A 22,430-nucleotide genomic window follows, 5' to 3' on the forward strand; every position below is an offset into this window, starting at 1 on the left:
TTACCAGATTTGGTTTTGTTGATGTCATTAGTAAATTGTTTGCAGAGATCTAAGGGGTTTTCTGCCAAGTTTTATGTTAAAAACACAGGAAATTGTACTTATTTGAGTGTTTGATGTGGAAAACCTGTCTGTGCCATCTTTGAACAGTAGGTCAAGATCCTTGCTACTTCTGGGAATGATGGTGGGGAACAGACAACAAATCTACAACTTTAGTACAAAAAATAATGACACAAATGGCAAATGGTCTGTCTTGCTGTCATTGGCAGACATTCTTGTGCTGAAAAGAACTCAAATCTTCCTGAAAAATGTACCAAGATAAGGCTGTTTCTAACTTTGCATCTTCTGTGAATCACTTCATATATGTGAGTTTCTTTCTAGGCTCCACAAACCCAGTAAGATACTGACAGATTGGATGCTGGCAGATTGAAGGAATTAATAAAAGGGAATTCAGAATTAAAAGAGAAGCCTTGAGGGAAATGGTTTGTGAACATAAGTAAAATTATAATTTGTCTTAACGCTGACTAAGATGAAATATGAAATACAAATGTGTAAAATTCCACTAAAGGCATGGAACTCATAAAAAAATAAAACAAAACAAAACAAAACAGCAGGAGGACACTTTCTTCCTTTCCCCAAAGAAGAAACACAGACAGCCCCAACTACCCAACAAGGCTAGCAGGGGTCTGCAGGTGCCCCTTCCCTCCCCTAGGACTGCATGCACTCAGCAGCCACAGTTTTCTAACTTATGACTCCTTCAGGTGATTTCTCTTCCTATATTGTGTGAGGCTTTAAAATGCTTCTTTGGTCATATAGCAATGAGGCTGCATTGGCTCCATAATGCTTTTTAAAGCAGGTCTAGACCTGGGCTAAAGAATGCGGGAGTACTGCCTGGGCAAGATAGAATGGGTTGAAATTCTTACAGGCAAAATAAACACTGAGTGTAAGAAAACTGAACAGGGTCACTGAGCTGGGTACAGCCTCGCTTCAAAAAGTGGTTAAAACAACAACTTTCGGCTCCTGCAATGTAGGTTCTTATAAAAGACATATTTAAACATTCTTCTTTGTGGTCCTGCTTGGAAAGAGCTCCTCTAAATAAGTTACTGCATTTTGTTTAAATCTGATGAGTGTCACAGTTGTCTGGCTATGACAAGGCAGCTGGAATGCTGAGTCTAGCGTGCATTTTCCCCATCCCAAATCAATCACACTCTCCCTTTTATTTTTCTTTGTACTAAGTCTCCTGTGGTCTATAGGACTTATAAACTATGTTTTGTGTTTTTACAACACTCTGTCTGTGCAGCACTTTAAAACTGGAAGACTTATCCGTTATTCCAGATCCTAAAGCAATGTAAAAAATACCTAACCAAAGCAGATAAGGCAAAATTATAACAAATTTCGCTGAGAGGCAGTTCAGTTTCAACCAGAGGTCTAAAAGACTTTTAGGTCAACTTCTCTACTTCTAATTTCAGGAGAGGATTGCTTACTCTTTTTACACCAGAAAGGAGGAGACTAAGTTACTCTGCACAGAACTCTTAGCTGTATTTAGGTTCTGTGGTTGGAAAAGATCCAGCAGATAATCCTGTCTCCATCCTGCTGCCTTGCAATATTCACAACTGTCCCTACTGATCTAGCTAATGTGATTGTTGAAAGGAAGGAGTAAGACAAACCTGGATGAATTATACATGACTTTCCCCTCTGAGCTTATCCTCTCATTTCTAAACTCAATCCACTGCTCCACGTGTCTGAGTGAGAATGAAGTTTATGGCAGCATCTCCACTGCTGACATCCTCATAAATACTGAGGTGCCCGAACTGAGGTATGCTCACAAAGAAAGAAAGACCATCTGTGCAACAGTTTTATCAATGGGCTAAAGTTTTCTGTACAGTATGTGTCTACCAGTCAAGTCTTAACAGAAGTGAGTATCAGGTTTTGGCCCTGATGATAAATGTATTTCCCATGGTTAGAGAAAAGAAAAATTAAAACTACATATGTTCTGGGTTTGTTTCTTTTGAAGGGAAAGGAAATGGGCTGAGATTTGCTTTTGTTGTCAGTCTAAAACAAGGTTTATGGCAGCCTTGTACAACAAGAACTTGGTGTCTCCAGATCTAAAAAAGCAATTAATAACCTAACTTTTTATTGATAACTAAAACCCCCCAGCTATTAGGAAACGCAAAATCAGAAAGGTCTGTATTTTTTCCTGTAAGCAAAGCAGTGTAGAGACATATTTATGAATAAATCTTTACCTCTGTTGCCAATATTTTTTGTGTGAAGTTGCTTGATGTGTAAATATTTAATGCTTCTTTTCTCTGCATTACTATTTATTTTTCTGTGTGGAAGTAAAGGCATCCTTCAATACTGTGGACCAGCTAAATAATGTATTACTTAGTCATCAAAAATTCCAGAGGGAAATAAATGAGAGGATATCTTACCTTTGGTCATCACAATGCCTGCAAGAGTTTTGTGGCGTGCATGCATGGAAGTGAAATTGTCTGTCAGCTCCTGGAACTTCTGTGCAACCATTTGGTATACAGAGTCGGCAAAATCCTGAAAGACACAGTTAGAAAGAATATTTTCACTTCTTTGATCGAGGAACCTGGGCGTTTCTGCAAATTAGTCACCTGCTGTCAGCTGCTGAGAGGTCCCTTTTAGAATTAGACACCACCTCCCTGAGCAAAGATAAAAGGAGTATCTCTCTGTCGACTACCCACATCACCCTCAGAAATGGCCAAATGAATGGAATTAGAGACCTGTATTGACTAGGATTAGTGGTAAAGGGAGAAGTTTTCAAGGCTGACTTTTTTTCAGCCTCCTAGATATTGGTCCAGGAATATTTCACAGGAAATTTGTTGGTCCTTAAAGCAATTTATTGTAGTGAGCTGCAGAGGTGGACGCGTGTCCCACCAAACCACTTATTTCCATGAGCTCACTGAAAATTTCCATTAGTCCACTTTACCTGAGCCGAGGCCCAGGTTTTAGGTAAAGAACACCTACTTCTGCATTCAAGGTGAGCTTTTAGTGACTCACAGCTACTGAGGCAAAACTATCAGCTGAGAAATCCGGGCTGCATTTAATACTTTCAGAGGAGTACATGGTCTGCCTTGCCTCCCCCTCAACAACCATTAGGAGGAAGGGAAGGGTAGCCTCTGTGTGCGCATCATGCCAAAGATGTTGCTTGCACGGATTCACTGGTGTGCGGTAGTGTTGGGGGACTGGTCTGCCAGGTCTCCTCCTGAGCATGGCAGCTTTGTTGAGAGGTCAAATTTTCCTATGGACTGGGCTCTAGAGACTGTGTGGTCTGAACCCTCATGTCTGAGTGAGTCCAGTCACCAGGGAGAGCCTTGGGAAGCCGGTTAACTGAATCCAAGCAGGGCAAAAGGTCTGAAAAGTGAATTCTATGGACTGCATATGGATGAATGTGAATTTAAATCAGCTCTGGTGCTCCTGAGAACACCACTACTTGGACCATTCCCCTGATGCAATGTTTAGTATCTTTTAATTTACTTAATCTCTGCACTTTGTTTGGCATAGAGCCTTCGAAGCTCTACACATTAGAGAGAAGTCAGAAGAACACTCTTTGTGAGCATGAGTTGTTCTTAAAGTGTTTTGCAAGTCAGAACACAAAAAAAGTAAGATCCAAAGGTTTATTATTTTAAATTTTTTTTAGCTGTATGATTTCTTGTAGGAAACTAAGCTGTACCTAAAAATATTTTCAGGAGCAGTTCCTGGGGGCTGGAGCTTATTCTGGGGTGCTGACAGACCTCCTGACATCCTGTATTCTAGTTAGCCCTGAGTGATCTCACATTTGTTAGGAAAAGAAGCTCAACTAAGCAACAATTCCAGTTTTTCTCCTGGTGTTGGGCTAAGCTACCTGGGGGAGGTCATAGATTCATAGAATCCTTTAGGCTGGAAAAAACCTTTAAGATCAAATCTAACTGTAAACCCAGGACTGCCAAGTCCATCACTAGACCATGCAGATAAGTACCACAACTGCAGTTTTTTAAACACTTCCAGGGACGATGATTCCACCACTTCCTTGGAAGCCTGTTCCAATGCTTGACCACCCTTGCAGTGAAGATTTTTTCCCCTGATATCCAGTTTAAATGTCCCCTGGTGTTACCTTGAAGCAGTTTCCTCTTGTCCTATCGCTAGTTATCTGGGAGAAGAGACCGACCCCACCTGCCTACAGCCTCCTGTCAGGGAGTTGTAGACAGCGATAAGATCCCCCTTGAGTCTCCTCTTCTCCAGATTAAACAACCCCAGTTCCCTCAAGCTGCTCCTCATAAGACTTGTGCGCCAGCCCCCCCCAGGTGGTGATAAAACAGGCCCCCTTGATTTCACCTGGTTTCTTTAAGTGGGTTCATGGCACACATGGAGGAAAGGCTGAGTCTGATGTTCAGCTTCCCTCACCCTGAAAGATCCACAGCCATGCAGAAGTAAGGAAATGTATTTAAAAAGATCATATCCATTCTTTTTCTCCCAAAACTCTTAATGGTGATGAAAACATGTTGGTGAAAACACAGTGTTTTAAACTGGGAGAACACAGAGCTATTTTTCAGAGGAAAGCAGCTTCTAATTCACAAATATTATCAGTAATACTACTGCCACTGAAGGCCTCTGCAGGCTGTACACCATATGTTTCTACAGTTTGTTGCAGAAAGTCAGCGTTATTTTTAAACATTATTATAGCAAATATAAAAAATCTAATTAAATAAAACATAACAACAGTTAGGCAACCCCCTTTTCATAAAACCTGGAATATTTTTCCTATGTACAATCCTTGTAAGTGATTGTAATTTGCTTGGCTATATAGAGGATAGGATTTCTTTGACATGATAATTTTTGTTTTACTAAATGCAGCTGTCCAATGTATTGCTCTAGGAACAGACCATTTGCCCAAAAAGACAGTTTAATATAACATGGAATAAAATATGCTGGCTTGTTGCAAAAGAAGGAAAGAAGCATATAAACACTTTCGGGGAGATGCATGCAAAATTCTATGTTAGAATTAGATGAAAACTAAGAAAAATTATCAAGAGCAGTTTGACAGTTCCTATATGGAATTTCACTTTGACTGCATTTATACCTCTTCTAATCTAATTGTCCACAACCACCATGTGAGCAAGGTATTGCTCATACAGCACTTCTGAAGGATGAATTTTGGGTCAATTCTCATTTGTCAAGCATCAAGGCACCCTTGTGATATAAATGCAATTATAGTTGCTTTACAGATGAATGAGTGAAGGCACTAAAAGGGGCGAGGGACTGGTCCAAGGGAATAGCATGGAGCCGGGACAGCCAGGTGTTCTGATTTCCTGATGCTCCGATTAAGTGCTCAGCACTGGAACACTGCCTGTCTTTCATAATATGAAAGTTTAGAAACAAACTTGTTTTCCCTACTGAAGAGTGACTTCATCCATAATGGAAAACTGAAGTGTACTTGCAGGACTGATATAACTGGGCCCCATATGGTGGATTGAAAATCTGATCAGCTTTATTTAGACTAGGAAAAAAAAAAAAAAAGAAGTGTATCTCAATAAAACTATCTACACCAACATTTAAAAAAAGAATCCAATCATAAATTTCATCTCCTGCAGTATTGCAGTCCAATTCCATGCCTGCATTTCTAGCATACCCTCCAAATCTGTATCCCAGGGCATTTTGTGCTCATTAAGAGTTAATTAGCTTAGAGGCACATACAATTCCTAAAAGAATAATTTTAAAAATGCTAAATAGAACAAATAACTTTTAACTTTGGATTTAGAAATCCCCACAGTCAGAGCTTTCTTTACTTCATTTGGCAGTAAGTTCCAAAGTCAGAGAGCAAAGAGACTCACTAAAGGCAAAATAACGACATGACTTCAGATAACATTTAGGGACGATAAGGAATTCGGCATTTGCTGATCTCAAGGAGTGACCTGGGACATTAAAGAATAGCAAATCCATTAAATGTGAAGCCTCTTAGCTAAAATAAGTCAGGCGAATATTTTCTGTCTTGAATTCGTTGCCTAAAAGGATGCCAGCGAAATTAATAGAAGTGAAAGAGTAACATACATGAATATGTGTAGGATGCAGGAAAACCAACCAGAATCATACTGTCTAACCTGAGGGTCATTTGCAGGCTATCGTATGACCCTAAGTTTCCAAATGGATATTTCAAAGTAAAAGGGAAAGGAGGAGAAAGAGCAGTCTATTTTTGCAGATGCAGAAAAATAAGAAGTCCAAGAGATGCATGGGTCAGCCCTGTAAGAAATTTGGTACCCCGAGGACTGATCTGTGTAGTGCAGTATCGATTTCAGGGCCTTGAATACTGTGGCCCTGAAGGCTGGCCCTGTGGCAGAGCTGGCTATAGTGTTAACATTCCTGAGCTATACCCATATGCTACAACAGGTGTAGCAGCACACTGCCTTCCCCTCAGACGCACACCAGCGCAGCTATTTGGCCTGACCCAGTCACGTGCAATGAAATCAGTAACAGCATTTCTGCCTATTTAGAGCCTTTGAGCTTTTAGACTGCTTCTCAATGTTTCTATGAAACCAAAACTGGTTACACACATATCTAATGCATACAGGACAAATACGGAGGAGATAAGAGCAGGCACATCTACCACTGCTCAGTTTAAAATCAGAGATTTCATTCCAGAGGTTGTCTTGCTTTAAACAATAATCCTAGGCTACTAAAAGTTAGATAACCAGATGATCATTCCTGATAGGATATAAACTGGAAAAATCCAGCTATTGATGACTATTGTGAGCCTGATTGAACTTCTAAGATACAGGCTAGACTATGTTATCTTCCATCAGAAATAACTTAAAAACCATACACAAAAGGAACCATTCTTTTTTTATTCTCTGCTATCAAAACAATTAATCTCAGAGAAAAGTTGTATTTGGTGATACCACAGTTCCTACTGCCAGATATGAGTGAAAATAAAAGTCTACATCTGGCGTAAGTATAAGAGCCAAATATGTCTTGGCAGCTTCTGAACTATCAGGTTAGTAGTAGAAAAAGGGAAAATTTCAGAAGACTGAGGGGGAAAAGAAGAGTAGAAACTTTCCTTGTGAAAGACATTTGGTGCAATTAGTAGAGGTGCATGCAATTGCACTGATCACATAATGGCAGAGAAATGGCAGCTTGGGGCAGGGGGACAGGACAGAAGAAAGTAAAGATACAGACAGTCAGAACACTGAGAATTTTTACCAAGGCACATGGGAGAATAAATGATCAAATACCACTTTAGTTTCAGACCTAGGAAGGACTTTTGCTTAGGGGGTTAACTTGGAAAACCTTAACTTGGGATCTGCCACAAAATGCCACTGAGGCCAGAGGAAGCGTGCCTGACTCTAAGGTGTTCCACGTAAGGCTCAAGCAGCAAGGGTGGGAGCTCAGGCATGCCCATGCCCCAGCCAGGCAGGATGAGTTCAGCCATACTGGCTTTGGGGGTGTGTTTGGGGGAAAAAAACCATGACTCTAGGGAAGAACTGACCTCATGGGTGCTGCATTTCTTTCAGATCCCCTGCTTTGGTTTGCCTGCTATCAAAGTCTTACCTTTCCTAGGCCCTCACATAGATTGTTCTGTATTTGTCTCCAAAGCAATATCTTTGAGATCAAAACTTTGCTCAGTCTTGATAACATGGGGAGTGATGTGAGTAAGGCAAACAAGACTGCTAGGCTGGCACTGAGGGGCAAATCTACTCGCAGTTACACTCCAACCATGCCCATGACCTAAATGCCTACTCTGGTGGAAGCAACAGTTGCTTGGTCAGGCGCCTGGCAGAAGAAAGAAAACCTATTGCTAAACTGTTCATTGTGAAAAAAGACTGAGATCCTGAGGTACTTAATGAGCTATAATTTAACATACACAAGGAGGCTGAAAAAAGGAAAAATAGATGTCATTAGTATTAAAACTTCACTGTGTTGTCTGAAGTATTCATCTGGCCTTGATTACCATATCAAATTACTTGTGTTATTCACAAAGGAAAATCAAAGTTTAGATCATACCACTACACAACCAAAAACTTTTAGTCATTTCTTGGCACTAATATTTCAAATGGCATAAATAATTAAATGTGTTCAAGTTTGCAATGGGAGTCTTCAGGGTAAAACTGACATTCAACAGGAGTAGTAAGGATATTAAAATCAATAGATTATAAAGGAGAAAGCCTTTAGTAAACATTTTCTATTGAAATCCTGTCTTAGGGTTTATAAGGTTGAAATATCAAAAAGGTTAGATTTGCATATGGATGGGAAGAAATATTCTGCTATACAGATATCACCAAGGGCTCTGTTTCTCCTGTCTCCCAAGTAGTTTATTTTCCAGGAAATCACTGACATTTGGGGGTTAAATGTTGCACACAATGAATGAGGATCAGGTTGAATTAAGTTCACAACTCTCTTCACAGATAGAAGCAGATGCACACCTAGTTCTTTTTACTGGCCGAGGGGGAAACACGCACTCGTTGACAGTGGAAATTCGTATTTTTTCCTGCAGAGAATTCTCACTGTCTAAACAGGAGGGGAGGAAAACACAGCACAGAGAATATCAATCCTGAAGCGCTGCTCCTGGTCAGGGTGTGTAGCAAATTGCTACACAACACACTTTTTCCCAGGCTTGTAAATAAGTTTGCTGTAGCTAGCTGGAGATTCATCGCTAAGTGATTGTACCCTCGAGCCAATGAATTAGTCAGGCTCTTCCCAGGTACTACATCATCTTCAGGATGCAGCCTTGAGAAGAGAAATAGCTGAGGGTCGTGGGCTGCCCTCCACCATCAGTCTTCTAGCATCAATTTAACGCCAGGAGTTCCCCCAGCAGGGTGGAAAGGGCTGAATGAGGACCTGGAGGAATGGACAGGCAGGGATGACCTGTGGAAGGAGGGCAGCGGGTCATAGGCAGCGGGTTGTAGGCTAGGTTCATTCCTTGCCCTGTTTCCTGGCAGCTTCGGTGCAAACCGCTTGCTTTGCCATCAATCCCACTTCTCCTGAGGTAAACGGGGATGATTTTTACCCACCTCTCAAGAGAGCTGTGAGGCAAATGGTACTGATGCTGCTAAGACTCTCCAAGCAGGGTCATGCAAGGACTTCTGCAGCCAGACTGGAGGCTGCAGTCCACAGCCCCTCATAACTCATCCTTCCTTCAGCATGCACAGGCATTTACAGAGTATTACTCAAAGAACAAGGCACTGCTAGGGAATTCATTGTGGTTCTTTCCTTGAGATGTGCAGTAATTATTTCACCCTGATCATAACTCCTACAGTATTGATCATTATGTCTGGTTTTGGCTTATCCCCCAAGGCCAGCGTATATGGGCTTTATTTTATCTTAGATGGACGTGGCTTTATTTTGTCTGGCTATTTGTTTTCATTTCAGCTGACCACGTTTATATATCCTGTGTACATCCTGATGCAGAGAGGTCTTCTCATTCATTCTTCTCAGAGGAGACTGGGCGCGTGCTGCACAGGCAGCAGCTGGGTACACGTTCACACACTGAGCTTCTAATGAAAACTCCAATAACGCACTTCTGACACTGAATAGCCTCACGGTTTTCTTATCAAAATTGATGGGGAAGATCAACTGCCCCTACTGATTCAGCCATACGAATCACTTTCACCAACCCCTCCCATCTGTTCATAGTCCTGTTACAAACGTTTTAGCTACATATGATGCTGAGCTACCACAATGAATTCCTGATTTCTATAATCATCCAACGGCCTGAATTTGCTCTGTGCTCATGAAGGCTCCTCAGTGGCTTGGCTGACCTCGCCTGACTTGGCCAACTCATTCGGACTGTGCAACGGGCTCCTGGGCTCAGAGCAATTATTTGCTGGCTACTTCCCTTTCCTCCCCTCACCCCGGCTGGAGGCTGATTGCTCTGCTAATTTCCCAGGCCCCACAAAACATATTTGCCTCTATGCTGTTGCTTGTATCATTACTGATCATTTACTAAACATCAGCACTGTGCTGGCTGCTGTATGAGGCAGACTTTGAAGATAGTCCCTGTGTGGCTGATGGAAGAATGACAAAATGCCCCGAAAACCCCTAGAATGGGAGTCAGAACAGAAAATTCTTTCTCCCACCCATTTATTTATTGAGTTTCCCAGTAAACCTTGGACTTTATGAAAATGACAGCCACCACCTGTGCTTGGGAGGACACAGCATGCATGGAGAAATTAAGATGAGACAGAGGTGGAATGGGAGGGTTAGGTAAGGTCCATCTTTGGTGGATCTCAGTACCTTTACACCTGGGAGGTTTCCCAATGACTTCTTTAGGTTTTAGATTCAACTTTGGATTCAAGTCTGTTCTAATGAAAGTGAGGTCCGCTAAAAAAACATTTTATCAGATTTTGATTAATTCTTCATATTTCCAGCATATGCTCCAGCAGCGGTTAAAGGCTGCAGTAAGCTTCTCACTTGTGATGTTTCTTGAGGGGCTAAATGTAAGCTGAGAGTCCTTCAATCCATCTGAAACCTTTTTACTTAGGAACACAAAAGTCTCCCACTAAACTCTGTTTTGAATCTCCTCAATGATACTTTCAGTCATGACTGGGAACCAGGTACTGTGTCAATGTTCACAGAACTTTTCTTAAAATGTTGAATTTTTCCACACAAATACCAAGTTTGAAATGTGGTGTACGTCAAGTTTTATTGGGGCATTTGGGGAGGGAGGGAGGGACAAATTTAGAAACCGGTGGCTATGATGTGAGTTCTGGTATAATAAAAAAGCTTCTGAATTTTTGCATGAGTGCTACTATGTGATCCTGTAAATGAGATGAATCAATGTTAAATATCTCCAAAGAAATTTGTAGCAACAGTAGAAAGTACAAAGATCAACAGGAATTTATTCTACAAGCTCAGTGAAAAAAATTGGTCTGCTTTCTCAATATATCCCTTGACTACAGGGAATCAATCAAATGTAATATAATGTATCTTTTTATTTGTTTCAGAAACCCCTGGAGTGACTGAAAGAAAATAGAACACATAAAATAAGCATACTATTGAAAAAGGAAATGCTGTCAAGTTCAAATGCCCCAGCTCCTCCAAAAAGTATGGTTTTCTATTTAGTAGGAAAACATTTTGTTTGTAGGTTTAATTAGAATCTTTAAATTCACATTAGTGTGTTAACGTTAGGATGCTAACATATGAGCCCCTCTATTTGAGGTTGATTCATTGCTGTCTGCATTCATCTTGCTCTAAAAAGATGGTACCAATAAGTATCATTTCAATGAATTTAAAAGAAACAAGCTTTTTCCACCGACATGAACAGTTGTTCCCTAAAGGAGGCCATGCTAAGTTTCCAGCTTTGATTTTTCTGAGTACAGCTCTGCATTTATCGCTCCAGTAATGAAGAATGTCCATACCAATCTTGTAGAATCATTCTTGGAGTCAATACTGCACCTGCTAACAAACTCCAGAAAGGAGGGGCTGTTTGTTTGCCTTTTTTCTTTTCTTTTACTGATCCTTAACCCAAAAGCCGTCTTCCTACAGATGCACACATAAGGTTGGCTGCAAGTGCTGAATAATTCAAAACAATGAAGTAGTGTTTGCTTTGCAGCCTTGTGCCTGCTTTAGGACAAGCCTCAGGTGTCAAGCTGTCGTACACTACAGATATTAAATTAGCACGAATGGTTTTTCTTTAACTAGATAAAAGCTCTATAAAGCCACCAGTGCCTAGGAATGGCAAACACTGTAAAGAGGCTTTTATGCTCTCTATAAAAACCTAGATTTTAGATTCATATTATGAGCTGTCTCTCTTTAATAAAATCAATGCTTTATCTGAGAAATGTCCTTTCAGTTTTCTGTTTCCTGGCTTTATCTTTCTTAGGTGCATTAAAACGAATATCTTTTGGAAACTAACGGTGGTAAAGCCCTCATCACATACAATACTCTTGGCTGTTCGAGGTCCACTCTTCCCAAAGCCTAACCAGTTAGCAGCTCTTGGGTAAATGTTCAAAGCAGGGAGAGAACAGTGCTTGCTCAAATCCCTTGAGCATCACTTTGAAAATCTACGCCTGTGTGTTTATGGTTCTCATTAAGGGGCTGCGCTATTAAGAACCTTCCCCATCACACATATGCTTTGTTAGATAAAGCAGGGTGCAGGCAGTGTCCAAAACAAATTTAATCTATTCTGAACTGCTGATCCCAGCAAGGCACTGCACAATTCAGCTTTCTGAATCACTGCAGAGCAAGGCATATAATACACTGCATGGCAATTACTATACAGACATTGGAATTTTTCCTTTCTTGTTGTTAAAGATCTTGCTGTCATTTGCTGTAATGACTTGAAATCAATCTGTAACCTTGCTAACAACCCTTTCCTTGGCTGGGAGGGGTGGTAAGGCAATCTACATTTCATGTTACCTCACTCTTCTCTGGGCCTCTCCTCAAATGTGTAATTAGCAGGGACAGTTCTCATCATCTGTGATGGCTTTGTGCCAGGAGAGGCAGAACCATGATTGCGGTTGAATCCCCATTGCCACTCAGGCACCCAGCATAGCCATTGGGGACTGCTGTGTGGCTGGGGCCAAAGCTAAAACCAGTCCCTCCCTGACTTACTGTTCCTTACTGGACAAACACAAGTGATTGACATAACACTGCTGAAATGAAGAAAAAGTTTTATTGTTATATATCTGCCAATATAACCTGCATCTGAAGCTAAATATTCAGCATTACTCTTAGCCCATGCTCTAAACCCCAAATATCACTTCCCCATCACCCTCCCCTCCACCTCCGGTCAAGAAACACCTAACCAAGAGTCCACACCTAGAACCTGGGAATGGCCTTTTTTAAACCCTGTGACAACACTTTTGGGCAGATCCCATTGCTTCATCAGACTTGTCCTTAAGCAAGAGCCCAGGGAAGGACTGAGCATAAGGCCAGGAGGCTGTGGAGTCGTGCTCTCTGGGCTGTTCTCCACAGGATGACTCTCCCATAGGACCATACCTGTGAGAGGGGTGGAAAGAATCTGCCTACAGATATGTGCAATGTTACAGCTTTCACTTACAGCTCAGATTTCTTATGCCAAATGAAATCTAAGAAAACTTCCTCATCATGGAAAAGTTGCTTTTAGAAGACAAAGAGTAAATGGATAAACCCAGTAATTAAATTAAAAAATATTTCTATTTATTTAAGTACTCACACAAAAACCTCAAAGCAGTTTACCCTCAAATTGACCAAACCCTATAAAATTCATGTCAGATAGGAAATTATATTTATTCTTATATAACTGATGATCAAATAGATGAACTTTAATATTTGGTTTAGGTAAGTCAGTGCCAAAGACCAGAATGTGCAATTCTTCTTTTACAGAAAAAAAAAAAAAAAAGGCATAATACTAATAGGAATAAATTTCTTTTATTAGCACACTGTACTTCTGGAAGGATACCTTAAAGGATCTCTATGGTGTCTGGCTTTGTACGTCTGTGCTCCTATTTACAGCCATGGAGTAAGAAAGATTCTCCCAAAATTCAAACAATTCCAGAGAAAAAAAGAGGAATAACCAGCTTCATACTCAGCTCTCAGAATATATAAAATTATGTCACTAAACTGTGTTTTTAAGGTAATCACTGGATATTAGCTCACTTGCGAAGATACACATAACCTAAAGGGCATTCCAATAAATTACTTTCAGCATCTTTCTCTCTCCTGTGTGACTCACAGGGCTCCTCAGTGAGGAGGAGCTGGCACACAAACCTTGAACTACCCTTTTCAGTCTACGAAACTGTCCTGCCAGAACCTGGTGCGGTCTCTCTGTGTGTAGCACATGAGGGCTACACAAAATTCTTGGACTCAAGAACGGACTAATATGGACAGCAAGGTAAAACATGCTGTTTGGAGCCCCTGAAAACAACAAAAGCAAAGAAGTGAAGGTTTTCAAGGCTGTCTGCTTTTGCACCTTTGTCTTCTTGTGTTTCTTCATTCCTTCTCCTCCTATGATTCTGTATTTAACCATTTCCCCCACTTCTTCTGTTAAGTAAATCTGTGCTTAGCCTCACAGAAGCATTGTCTAGGTGGTCTGGAAACCCAGACAAACTATTATTCAAATCGAAGTCTGTCCGGTTTCTGATAACACCAAAACTAATTTATTTTTTGTTTATACTCCACTACCTTTGACAAAGCTTCCTCTAGAGATTTATATCTCCATCCTTACTGCCTTCCAACTGTTTGTCAATTTTTTTGTTTTGCAACCGACAACAGAAAAAAAATATCTGACATCAACCTTGGAAGAGGTACTGAGTACAGAAGTTTTTTTTTCAGACGTGATAAAATCTTGCCTAAAACCATGTCCAACCTTTTCAGTAGAAAGTCCAGATGGCTTTGCAGCCTGTACAACAGACTTTATTCACTGATGCTTCTCTAAGTGTCAGCAGGGTGTTGTCTTCCAGAACTAGTAAATGCGCAATGAAAGGCAGCTCGGAGGGGAGAAATAAACACAAACAAAAAGAACCCTCACATAAATCCCCTTGCCTCCCCCCAACATCAAATTAATCTGAGAACTTCTACATGCATCTGACTGAAAATTCCCCCTTGGTGGAGAAAGGCTTTGCAAACAACTGGAGGTGTAACGGATGGGGTAGCTGTTCAGGCAGCTCCAGGGTAAGCAGTGATTTATGCACTCACTGCTGGCTCTAGGTCGCCCCTGCCTGCATTGCAAATATTTCAACTACAGGATCAGGACCATTCCCAAGTCTGTATGTAGGCTTCAGACTGCAGGATCCTCTAGTGCTGTTTTCACTATGGTCAAATTAGCACAAAGAAGAAATGGTAAGCCTGGCAGGAAGGCAGGCAGGGAAGGAGGTGGGTGAAGGCGCAGAGATTTGGGCCGAGTTTCTGCCCCTGTGCCTGGATCCCCTGCAGGCACATTTTGGTGAAGCTATGTGTGTAACTTCTTTGATATAGGTGAGGGTTAAATACTGTTTTACTTCAATTTATGGCCAAGGTCACCATGGGATTAGCACTGTCCTGCCCATCCCTCCACTCTGCATAGTGCCTGGCTTTAGACCTCGGCAATGTGGGAGGCTGAGCAGTAAAACAGCTCTGCTACAGCCAGCACTGGCCTTGCGGCTGTGCCGAGCCCCGATAGCAGCCAGGGCTTGCACTCAGCAACACGAGCATGGAAGGTGTCTGTCTGGTCTACACCAGGAGGAAAACTGCTCTCTTGGTACCACTTCTGAGTTCTCTAAAGGAATCAAGAAGAGGACAAAGCTCCAAGCAGTATGAAGCTTAAGCAGCAATCACCATTTTAACCACCATGCATGTGATACTGGTGGTAGTGGTTAATACTGCAGCCACCTTGTTAGTATTCCCAATTCCATTAAAATTGTGTCGCTTTTCAGTTGGCAGCACTCTTGCTCCATGTCTGTGTAGAGTTTCTGCCAACATGGGTGTGCTCCAGGACCGGAGAGCCTTGGTACAACTGCAAGGCAAATAATAAATGATAACAACAGTGGGTAAATTCTCAGAAAAGAGGAAAAATAAAAGAATAGGAAAAATAAAAAGAAAAAAAAAAGAAAAGAAAAGGCATGGAAAAAAAGAAAAAATAAAAGTAAAAAAGAAAAGAAAGAAAAAAAGAAAAAAGGAAAGAAAAAAAAAGAGAAAAGGGAAAAAAATAAAGAAACCTGTTTTACACAAAGTCCTTCCAGCATGTCTCAGGTTTTGTTTCTTGTTGACACACTACTCTTGTTTTGAGTTGACAGCTGTGGTCCAGTCTTTGTCAGGTAATTAATCTGGGTAGTTCATTTTCACAGGTGAGTAGCAGGTTGGCACAGTCTCCTCTAGCAGTGGTTTGTGGGTTTGTTTTTTTCTCTTTTCAGAGCAGCAGGGGTATGAAAGTGTGTGTGTGTGTGAACATGGGTACACAACACACTCTCAGACCTGGCCAGCCGTTTGTTCCTTCCTCATGGAAGAGTTATATGCTGCAGGTATAACTCTTGTGCTTTGCAGTGTGAATGGAAGGAAACCTCAGACAGGAATTTAAAAGCATCAGACTTGCTGTCATTGATTACAACTGACAAAACATTAAAAACCCCAAGTTCCTTTGCCAAGATTGAGCACTGCTGGTGTGACTCACACAACAACTTCTGTGTCTGTTTAGAAAAGAAACTGATTAAAAAAAAAAGAAAAAGAAATGGGGAGAGAGAGAAAGAAAAGCAGTCATATTTCTTGGTGGGGAAATGGCAGGTGATTTACTGCATTTTAACATTTGGTTAGTTGTGAAGTAATGCAGTAATAATAATAATATTTTGCCCATACAGCAGCGACAGCTAAAATGAGCACATTTTCTTTTTCGCAATGCAGACAATGCTCTGCAAGGTCACCAAGCTGGGAAACGTGATTCTATGGTTCTTGTGTCAAAGTGCCAAAATATCCTTTCACTGAAGCTGTATGCCTTCAAGCCATCCCTGAGCTCCACAGAACCACTTTCTTCTGTTTGATGGTTTCTCGCCACTTCCACACTGTGCCCCAAGATATCTGTCTTAACAAATGGCTGGGTGATACATGGCTGGGCAACACAATTGTACCTCAGCGTCTCTGTCCTCCACAGTCAAGACAAGCTTTCTCTGTTTCTTCTTCCTTATATTTCTTCTTCCTTCTTCTTATAATCCAGTATGTTCTTAAAAACTAATCTGTGTATTAGTCTGTTTTATCTGTGTCCTGGGGTAGTCCACCCCTCTGCTCCCACAGGCAATCAAGTGGTTGTTCAGTTGAGACTGTGCTGTGAAAGGATGCTGTGTTACATCATACATTTTTGTCTCCTTGATTAGTCATACTAAAACGTACTTTGAGCCAAACAGCGTGGCGAGCTGTAGCATCTCTCTGTCAGGGATAACAAGCTTTAATCCCTAGGGGCAGGGTGCCCTGATGGAAAGCAGTGCAGTGGTGTCTAGGCAGTTGGTGGCACTCTTTGCCTTTTCTTGAATGTTTGGGGTTGTTATCTTTATGTGAACATTTTAGTAACTACCCTCATCTACAGCGCTCAGCCTGCAGTCATGCAAGAGTCCTAAGTGATGGCCATATTCTGGCTATCTCTTCCCGTAAGAGACTATTACTCTTCCCTGGTCGTATGGGGTGCCCAGATCTACTGGCTCTCTGCAGCAGATTTAATAGGTTGTCTAACCCTTCAATTTCATTGCTGTAGTGATAGTGAATAGGTACCAGTAGTAAGTGATCAGAATAGAGTGATTTCCTTATGCCAGAAAATGGAATAAAATCCCCTCTCCTAAATCCCATTTAGCTCTACATTCATTACATTGACATGCTTTTGTAGTGAAATGTTCAGATCCTATTGGAATGTCCTAGATATTAATTTTCACTGCCAATAACGGGAGTCCTGTGCACTTAACGTTGTCCTTGGAACACACTAAAAATATGTTTCGGCAGCTAATGAAATTATCACAGACCCTACGACCTGGAAAACAAACAGAGTAAGACAGTCTTACCCTTGCTGGCTAAAATGATGTGGTACAGCTGCATTTTGTCATGTACTTTATATATATATATATGCGTATGTCATGCCAAATTGTAGATTGCCATTTTATATATATATATATTAAGGTGGTTAAGGAAGCTTTTTTTAGCTGACATTTCCAACACATCTCAACAACTGTTTTGCTAGAATCTATGCCATGTATCATGTGTTTTATGGTTTCTTTTGCACATATAGAGTTTAACTGTTGGAAGACTAACATTCACCGGTTTCTAACAGGGATGCAGTAGTGTTACCCCTTTTTTTCTCTATTCAAACTTAACATCTCAGGCTTTACTACTTTTATTTTGTCCTTAACATTTTTGTGCATATAAAAATAAAAAAAACCCTCAGAACAAACTCTCATCAATGAGGTACAGAGATGTCTTTCAAGGTAAGCATGGTGGGAAATCTATCAGGGTATAAAATGGGGAGACACTTGAGGAAATTTACTGTCATTGCAAAATGTATTGTCATGCCACAGAAAAGGACAACACCTGAGCTTCCCTTGGGTTTTTAAGTATCAGACTTACATAGGTAGATGGTTGGAGTCCTTTGAAAGCTCAGTGTCATTGCAGGCCCAAACTAGATATAAGGCTGTCCTTTTATGTTATATGATGTCAAGGACATAAGTCTCTAATGCCTTTTGGTATAGACATGACAGACCTGGTCAGAAGTTGCGACCATTTTGTGAAGCAGCTATGGAATCCCTCTACCTCAGGTTTTTTACCTGCATTTATCTGCCTGCAGTACAACAGGGATGACCTCTCTCATGGTCTCAGTACATAAATCTCTGTGGCAAAGCAAAGCATTGCCATCACAGCGTTAGCATGTTAGCACCATGGGACAGCTCATCTGCATCAGAGAGACAAAATTAACACTTACTTCTTTTGCAGGTGAAATTCAGCAATAAAACCAGTCACTCAACACATTCAACACCAATGGGAGATGACACTGCAAAACCATCCTTCCATTTGTGTTCCCCTGTGTTTAACATAACATGGAAAGGTGCTGATTTTGCCTTCTTGATCGCCCTTCTGGGAAGGCACAGGTGTGCATGGGCTGCCGCACCTTGCAGGCGGGAGGACAACCACTTTGCACCACGTGGGTCCAGCAGCAGCTGCTTGCTTTGGGTACTGGCTGGTAGCAAATAAACAGCTGCAAGCTCTCTGGGGAGGTACACAGTTGCCCCACCAGAAGGATACAGCAGACATTGACTTGTATATCACTGGTCAGAGGCAGCCTCTGGGAGACTGTTTGGGCATGAGCCTCCATCACAGCCAGTGACATCAGTGCCATTAAGGGCTACTTATTTTAAGGAGAAAATGGCTTGCTTGGGCTTAGGGAGACCAAGGGCTGATTCTGATTCTAGTTCAGTACCTGGCAAGAATGAAATGCTTTTGTAGCTTGTACCAGCTTCACAGGTATTGTACATAATGAAGGCTAAGGGAGAAGGAACCTCCTTGGCTGGTGGTCTTGTTCTTCCCCAGGAAGGCTGAGGATCCAGGAGCATTCATATCACAAAAATTTCTAAAAATTGCTTAAGAGATTAGCAAAGTCCCTTAAAGGGAGTGCAACTACTTCATAAATTTTAGTTTAGAAAGCCTCAAACATAGAACTCACCTCAAAAGGCTTAGACTAGCACAAAATGAAGGAGAAATAATTATTAATGACTGGAACATTGCTCATGCCAGTTTTGGCAAAGGAACCACAGCTGCTGAGGTTCTCAATTAGTAAGAGTAGGGCGAGCCACATTCATTTCCATGTGGCAAATCCAATTGGACATGGATGAGACTGCCATCCAAAATGCTTTATTTTTAGTGGTAAAGCACTTCAAAACCCAATTTCTAAATCCACCATCACTGATAATTTTAAGAAAGTTTTTGCTTTTCCTTTTCCCTCCACAAAACCTCCCTGCCAGACTGTAGCTGTGTTACGCATGGAAAGAATTCAGACTCTGAACCAAACCTTGGAGAAATCCATAGAAACATTTACCTTTGCTGAAGCAGGCATTGGTTTGGACTTCCTGTGTCTTTAAAAGTGGAACATTTCTTCTATTTCATGAGTTCAACTTTTAATGCAAAGCTTTTAAAAAAATTGCTTGTGCATTTGATTTCAGTCTACATCTGTAGAAATTTGGAATAGGTAATGGCTATCAGTGAGGCCTACCAACACATTTTTTTCAGGCCAACTGGCCCTGATGTATACCTGTAGCATGTCTTTTGCTAACTAGTACTATTTCTAAAAATCTCAATGATTTGCAAGAAACTCAAGTGACTCTGAACTTACAGCAGGGGATTGGAAATAGCAGCTCTCAATTATGGAATGCAGACAGACTAAAACCCACTGTATGAAACAAGGGATGGGATATTGAAACAGATTCACTCAATAGGACAAAAACTTTACAAGTGTTTCTTGCAAAAATGCAAGAGAAAAGGACAGTCAGTTGTCCTTGTCCCCTGCCTTTCCCTCCAGATTTCTCCATTCTTTCTCATGCACTACTTGCTTGTTTACCCTTTGGCTTTTTACTGTTTCTTCTGAATAACTCTCAGATGCTCTTTATGAAGGTTTGTCTTTCTTGTTATCACATGTGAACTTCTTTCCCTTTTACCCTTCATTTTTTCTTTTTTTTTTTTCTTTTTTCTTCTGCTACCATTTCTAGTCTGCTCAGAGAAGAGGAGTATCCTGATCAGTACAGGTACATGGCATAAGGGCATAAGAAGGGAAGATCTAAAATTCTGGACCTGAGTGGTATGACCTAGCATTGGGCAGAGACATGACACACTTAGCCAAGGACGTTACTCTGTGCATACACTAGAAAATGTGATTGTCCCTGCCATTGCGCAGAAGACATTTTGCAGATGGATGGATACTGTGGGTTGGTAGGAGGACTATCCACTAGCGAGGTGAATGCAAGTCCTGGCTTTGGGTCAGGTAGTGGATGAAGAGGGGCTGCACATAACAGGAATTAAGCTCATTTCTTTCAGTGACTTTTCAGCTCTACCCCAATTTCAGAGCTTGCCCAAAGCTCCTCACCACTACCTATGGGTGGAATGAGAAAGCAGAAAATAGAACAGCAGCAGTGAAGTCCCTGGCTCTTTTATCTTTTACTGCTAGAGAATGCTAGCTAGAAACTAGGAAATCACTGCTGTGTATTTTACAGAAATTACAAAATTTCAGCACTCTGATCTAAAATGTCCCTATCGTGTTTTTTGTGGGACATAAGAAAAAAATCCATCCTTATCTGGAGATTAATATGAATGAAAAGTCATGAAGTCCAAGGTAAGTGCCTACTTTCCAGAGAAAAGGACTTAGGGATGCTGGTTGACAGACGGCTGAACATGGGCCAGCAGTGTGCCCAGGTGGCCAAGAAGGCCAAGAGCATCCGGGCTTGTGTCAGAAACAGTGTGGCCAGCAGGACAAGGGCAGCAATCATTCCCCTCTACTCAGCACTGGTGAAGCTGCACCTCAAATCCTGTGTTCAGGTTTGGGCCTCTCACTGCAAGAGGGACGTAGAGGTGCTGGAGCGTGTCCAGAGACGGGCAACGGAACTGGTGTCTAGAGAACAATTATTGCAAGGAGCAGCTGAGGGAATTGGGGTTGTTTAATCTGGAGAAGAGGAGACTCAGGGGGATCTTATCGCTCTCTACAACTCCCTGACAGGAGGCTGTAGGCAGGTGGGGTCGGTCTCTTCTCCCAGATAACTAATGACAGGACAAGAGGAAACTGCTTCAAGGTAACACCAGGGGATGTTTAAATTGGATATTAGGAAAAATTTCTTTACTGAAAAGGTGGTCAAGCATTGGAACAGGCTGCTCAGGGAGGTGGTGGACTCACATAGATGCTGTGCTTAATGACATGGTTTAGCTATGGACTTGGCAGTCCTGGGTTAATAGTTGCACTTAACCAGCTTTTCCAACCTAAATGATTCTATGATTCTAAGTGATGGGTACACAGGGTAAATGGATGGAGGCAAAGGCTTTTTTTGGTGACTAGTGCTACAAAACCCCCAAGCAGCTAAGACTTCACAACTTTACTGATTTTACTGTAAATGTTTTTGCTTACTCAAGCAGCAGATGGGACTACTGTACCAACTCCAAAGTGAATAAAGATGCTCATAATCCCAGTTTGGACATACTAATTGCGCAGGCAAGCAAGTGACATGCACTGAATAAAACAAGCTTGGCAGTGGTTGGAAAATGGCCCTGCTCTGCTGGAAGTCCCCTCTCAGACCTGCATGCACATCCCACCACACAGGCACTGTTCTCCCACCCCTTCCTGCAGCTCTGGGCATGCACTGCGACCGGGTGAGTGCAAAGTAACCCATGTCACCACTGCCACAGCCAGCATTTTCTATGCCTCCCAGGGAGCCATACATTATCAAATATTGATACGGTTCCAGTAGGCTGCCACTCCTGACATTTGATGTATAGCTTTAGGTGTTCTTGTTTTAATTCAGAGGAGTCAATGAGGGATCAAAGGAAATGTATTTATCCTGTGCAGGGTGCAGAGTGACACGTCTCGAACCGGCGAGGGAGGAGCTACAGAGCTGCTGAATTCCCCACTGGCTCTTTCCCTGGAGTCACCCAGTAAAGAGGACGAAGGCCAGGCTTTTAGTCAGCAAATGAATACTGTTGCCTGCCCTCCAACATTTCAAATATTTATCGTGTTAAATATCAACTTGGAGAATATTGCGTTCGTTTAAGCTTTTCACGTTCCAATGATTTTTTATTATTTCCATCGACCAAAATAAATGAAGAAAATGTTTCAGACTACACATGAAAGCATGTAAAAATCAATAACTGGATTTTAAAAGATCTAGAATGTCTTGAATAAATTCATTTTTCAAACATTTTTCTCTGATCTTTAAATGGCTTTTCTTGGAGCATAACATTTTTTGAGAAGTCAAATACAGAGCATTAAGGGTATAATTACCATTTTAATTATAACTCAATCATCCTATCTACTTTGCATAGAA

The 22,430-nt window shown here is 41.4% G+C and overlaps 1 protein-coding gene across 1 annotated transcript in view; it reads right to left on the bottom strand.

Moving 5' to 3' along the window:
- ADARB2 (adenosine deaminase RNA specific B2 (inactive)) overlaps positions 1–22,430 on the bottom strand; it is a 320,373-nt gene that overhangs the window by 59,367 nt on the left and 238,576 nt on the right. The window contains exon 4 of the mRNA XM_037386933.1: positions 2,427–2,541. Coding sequence (XP_037242830.1) covers positions 2,427–2,541 — 115 coding nt within the window. The remainder of the gene's footprint in view (positions 1–2,426; positions 2,542–22,430) is intronic.

Source organism: Falco rusticolus, chromosome 4 (genome assembly GCF_015220075.1).
Source record: "Falco rusticolus isolate bFalRus1 chromosome 4, bFalRus1.pri, whole genome shotgun sequence".
Classification (NCBI taxonomy): domain Eukaryota; kingdom Metazoa; phylum Chordata; class Aves; order Falconiformes; family Falconidae; genus Falco; species Falco rusticolus.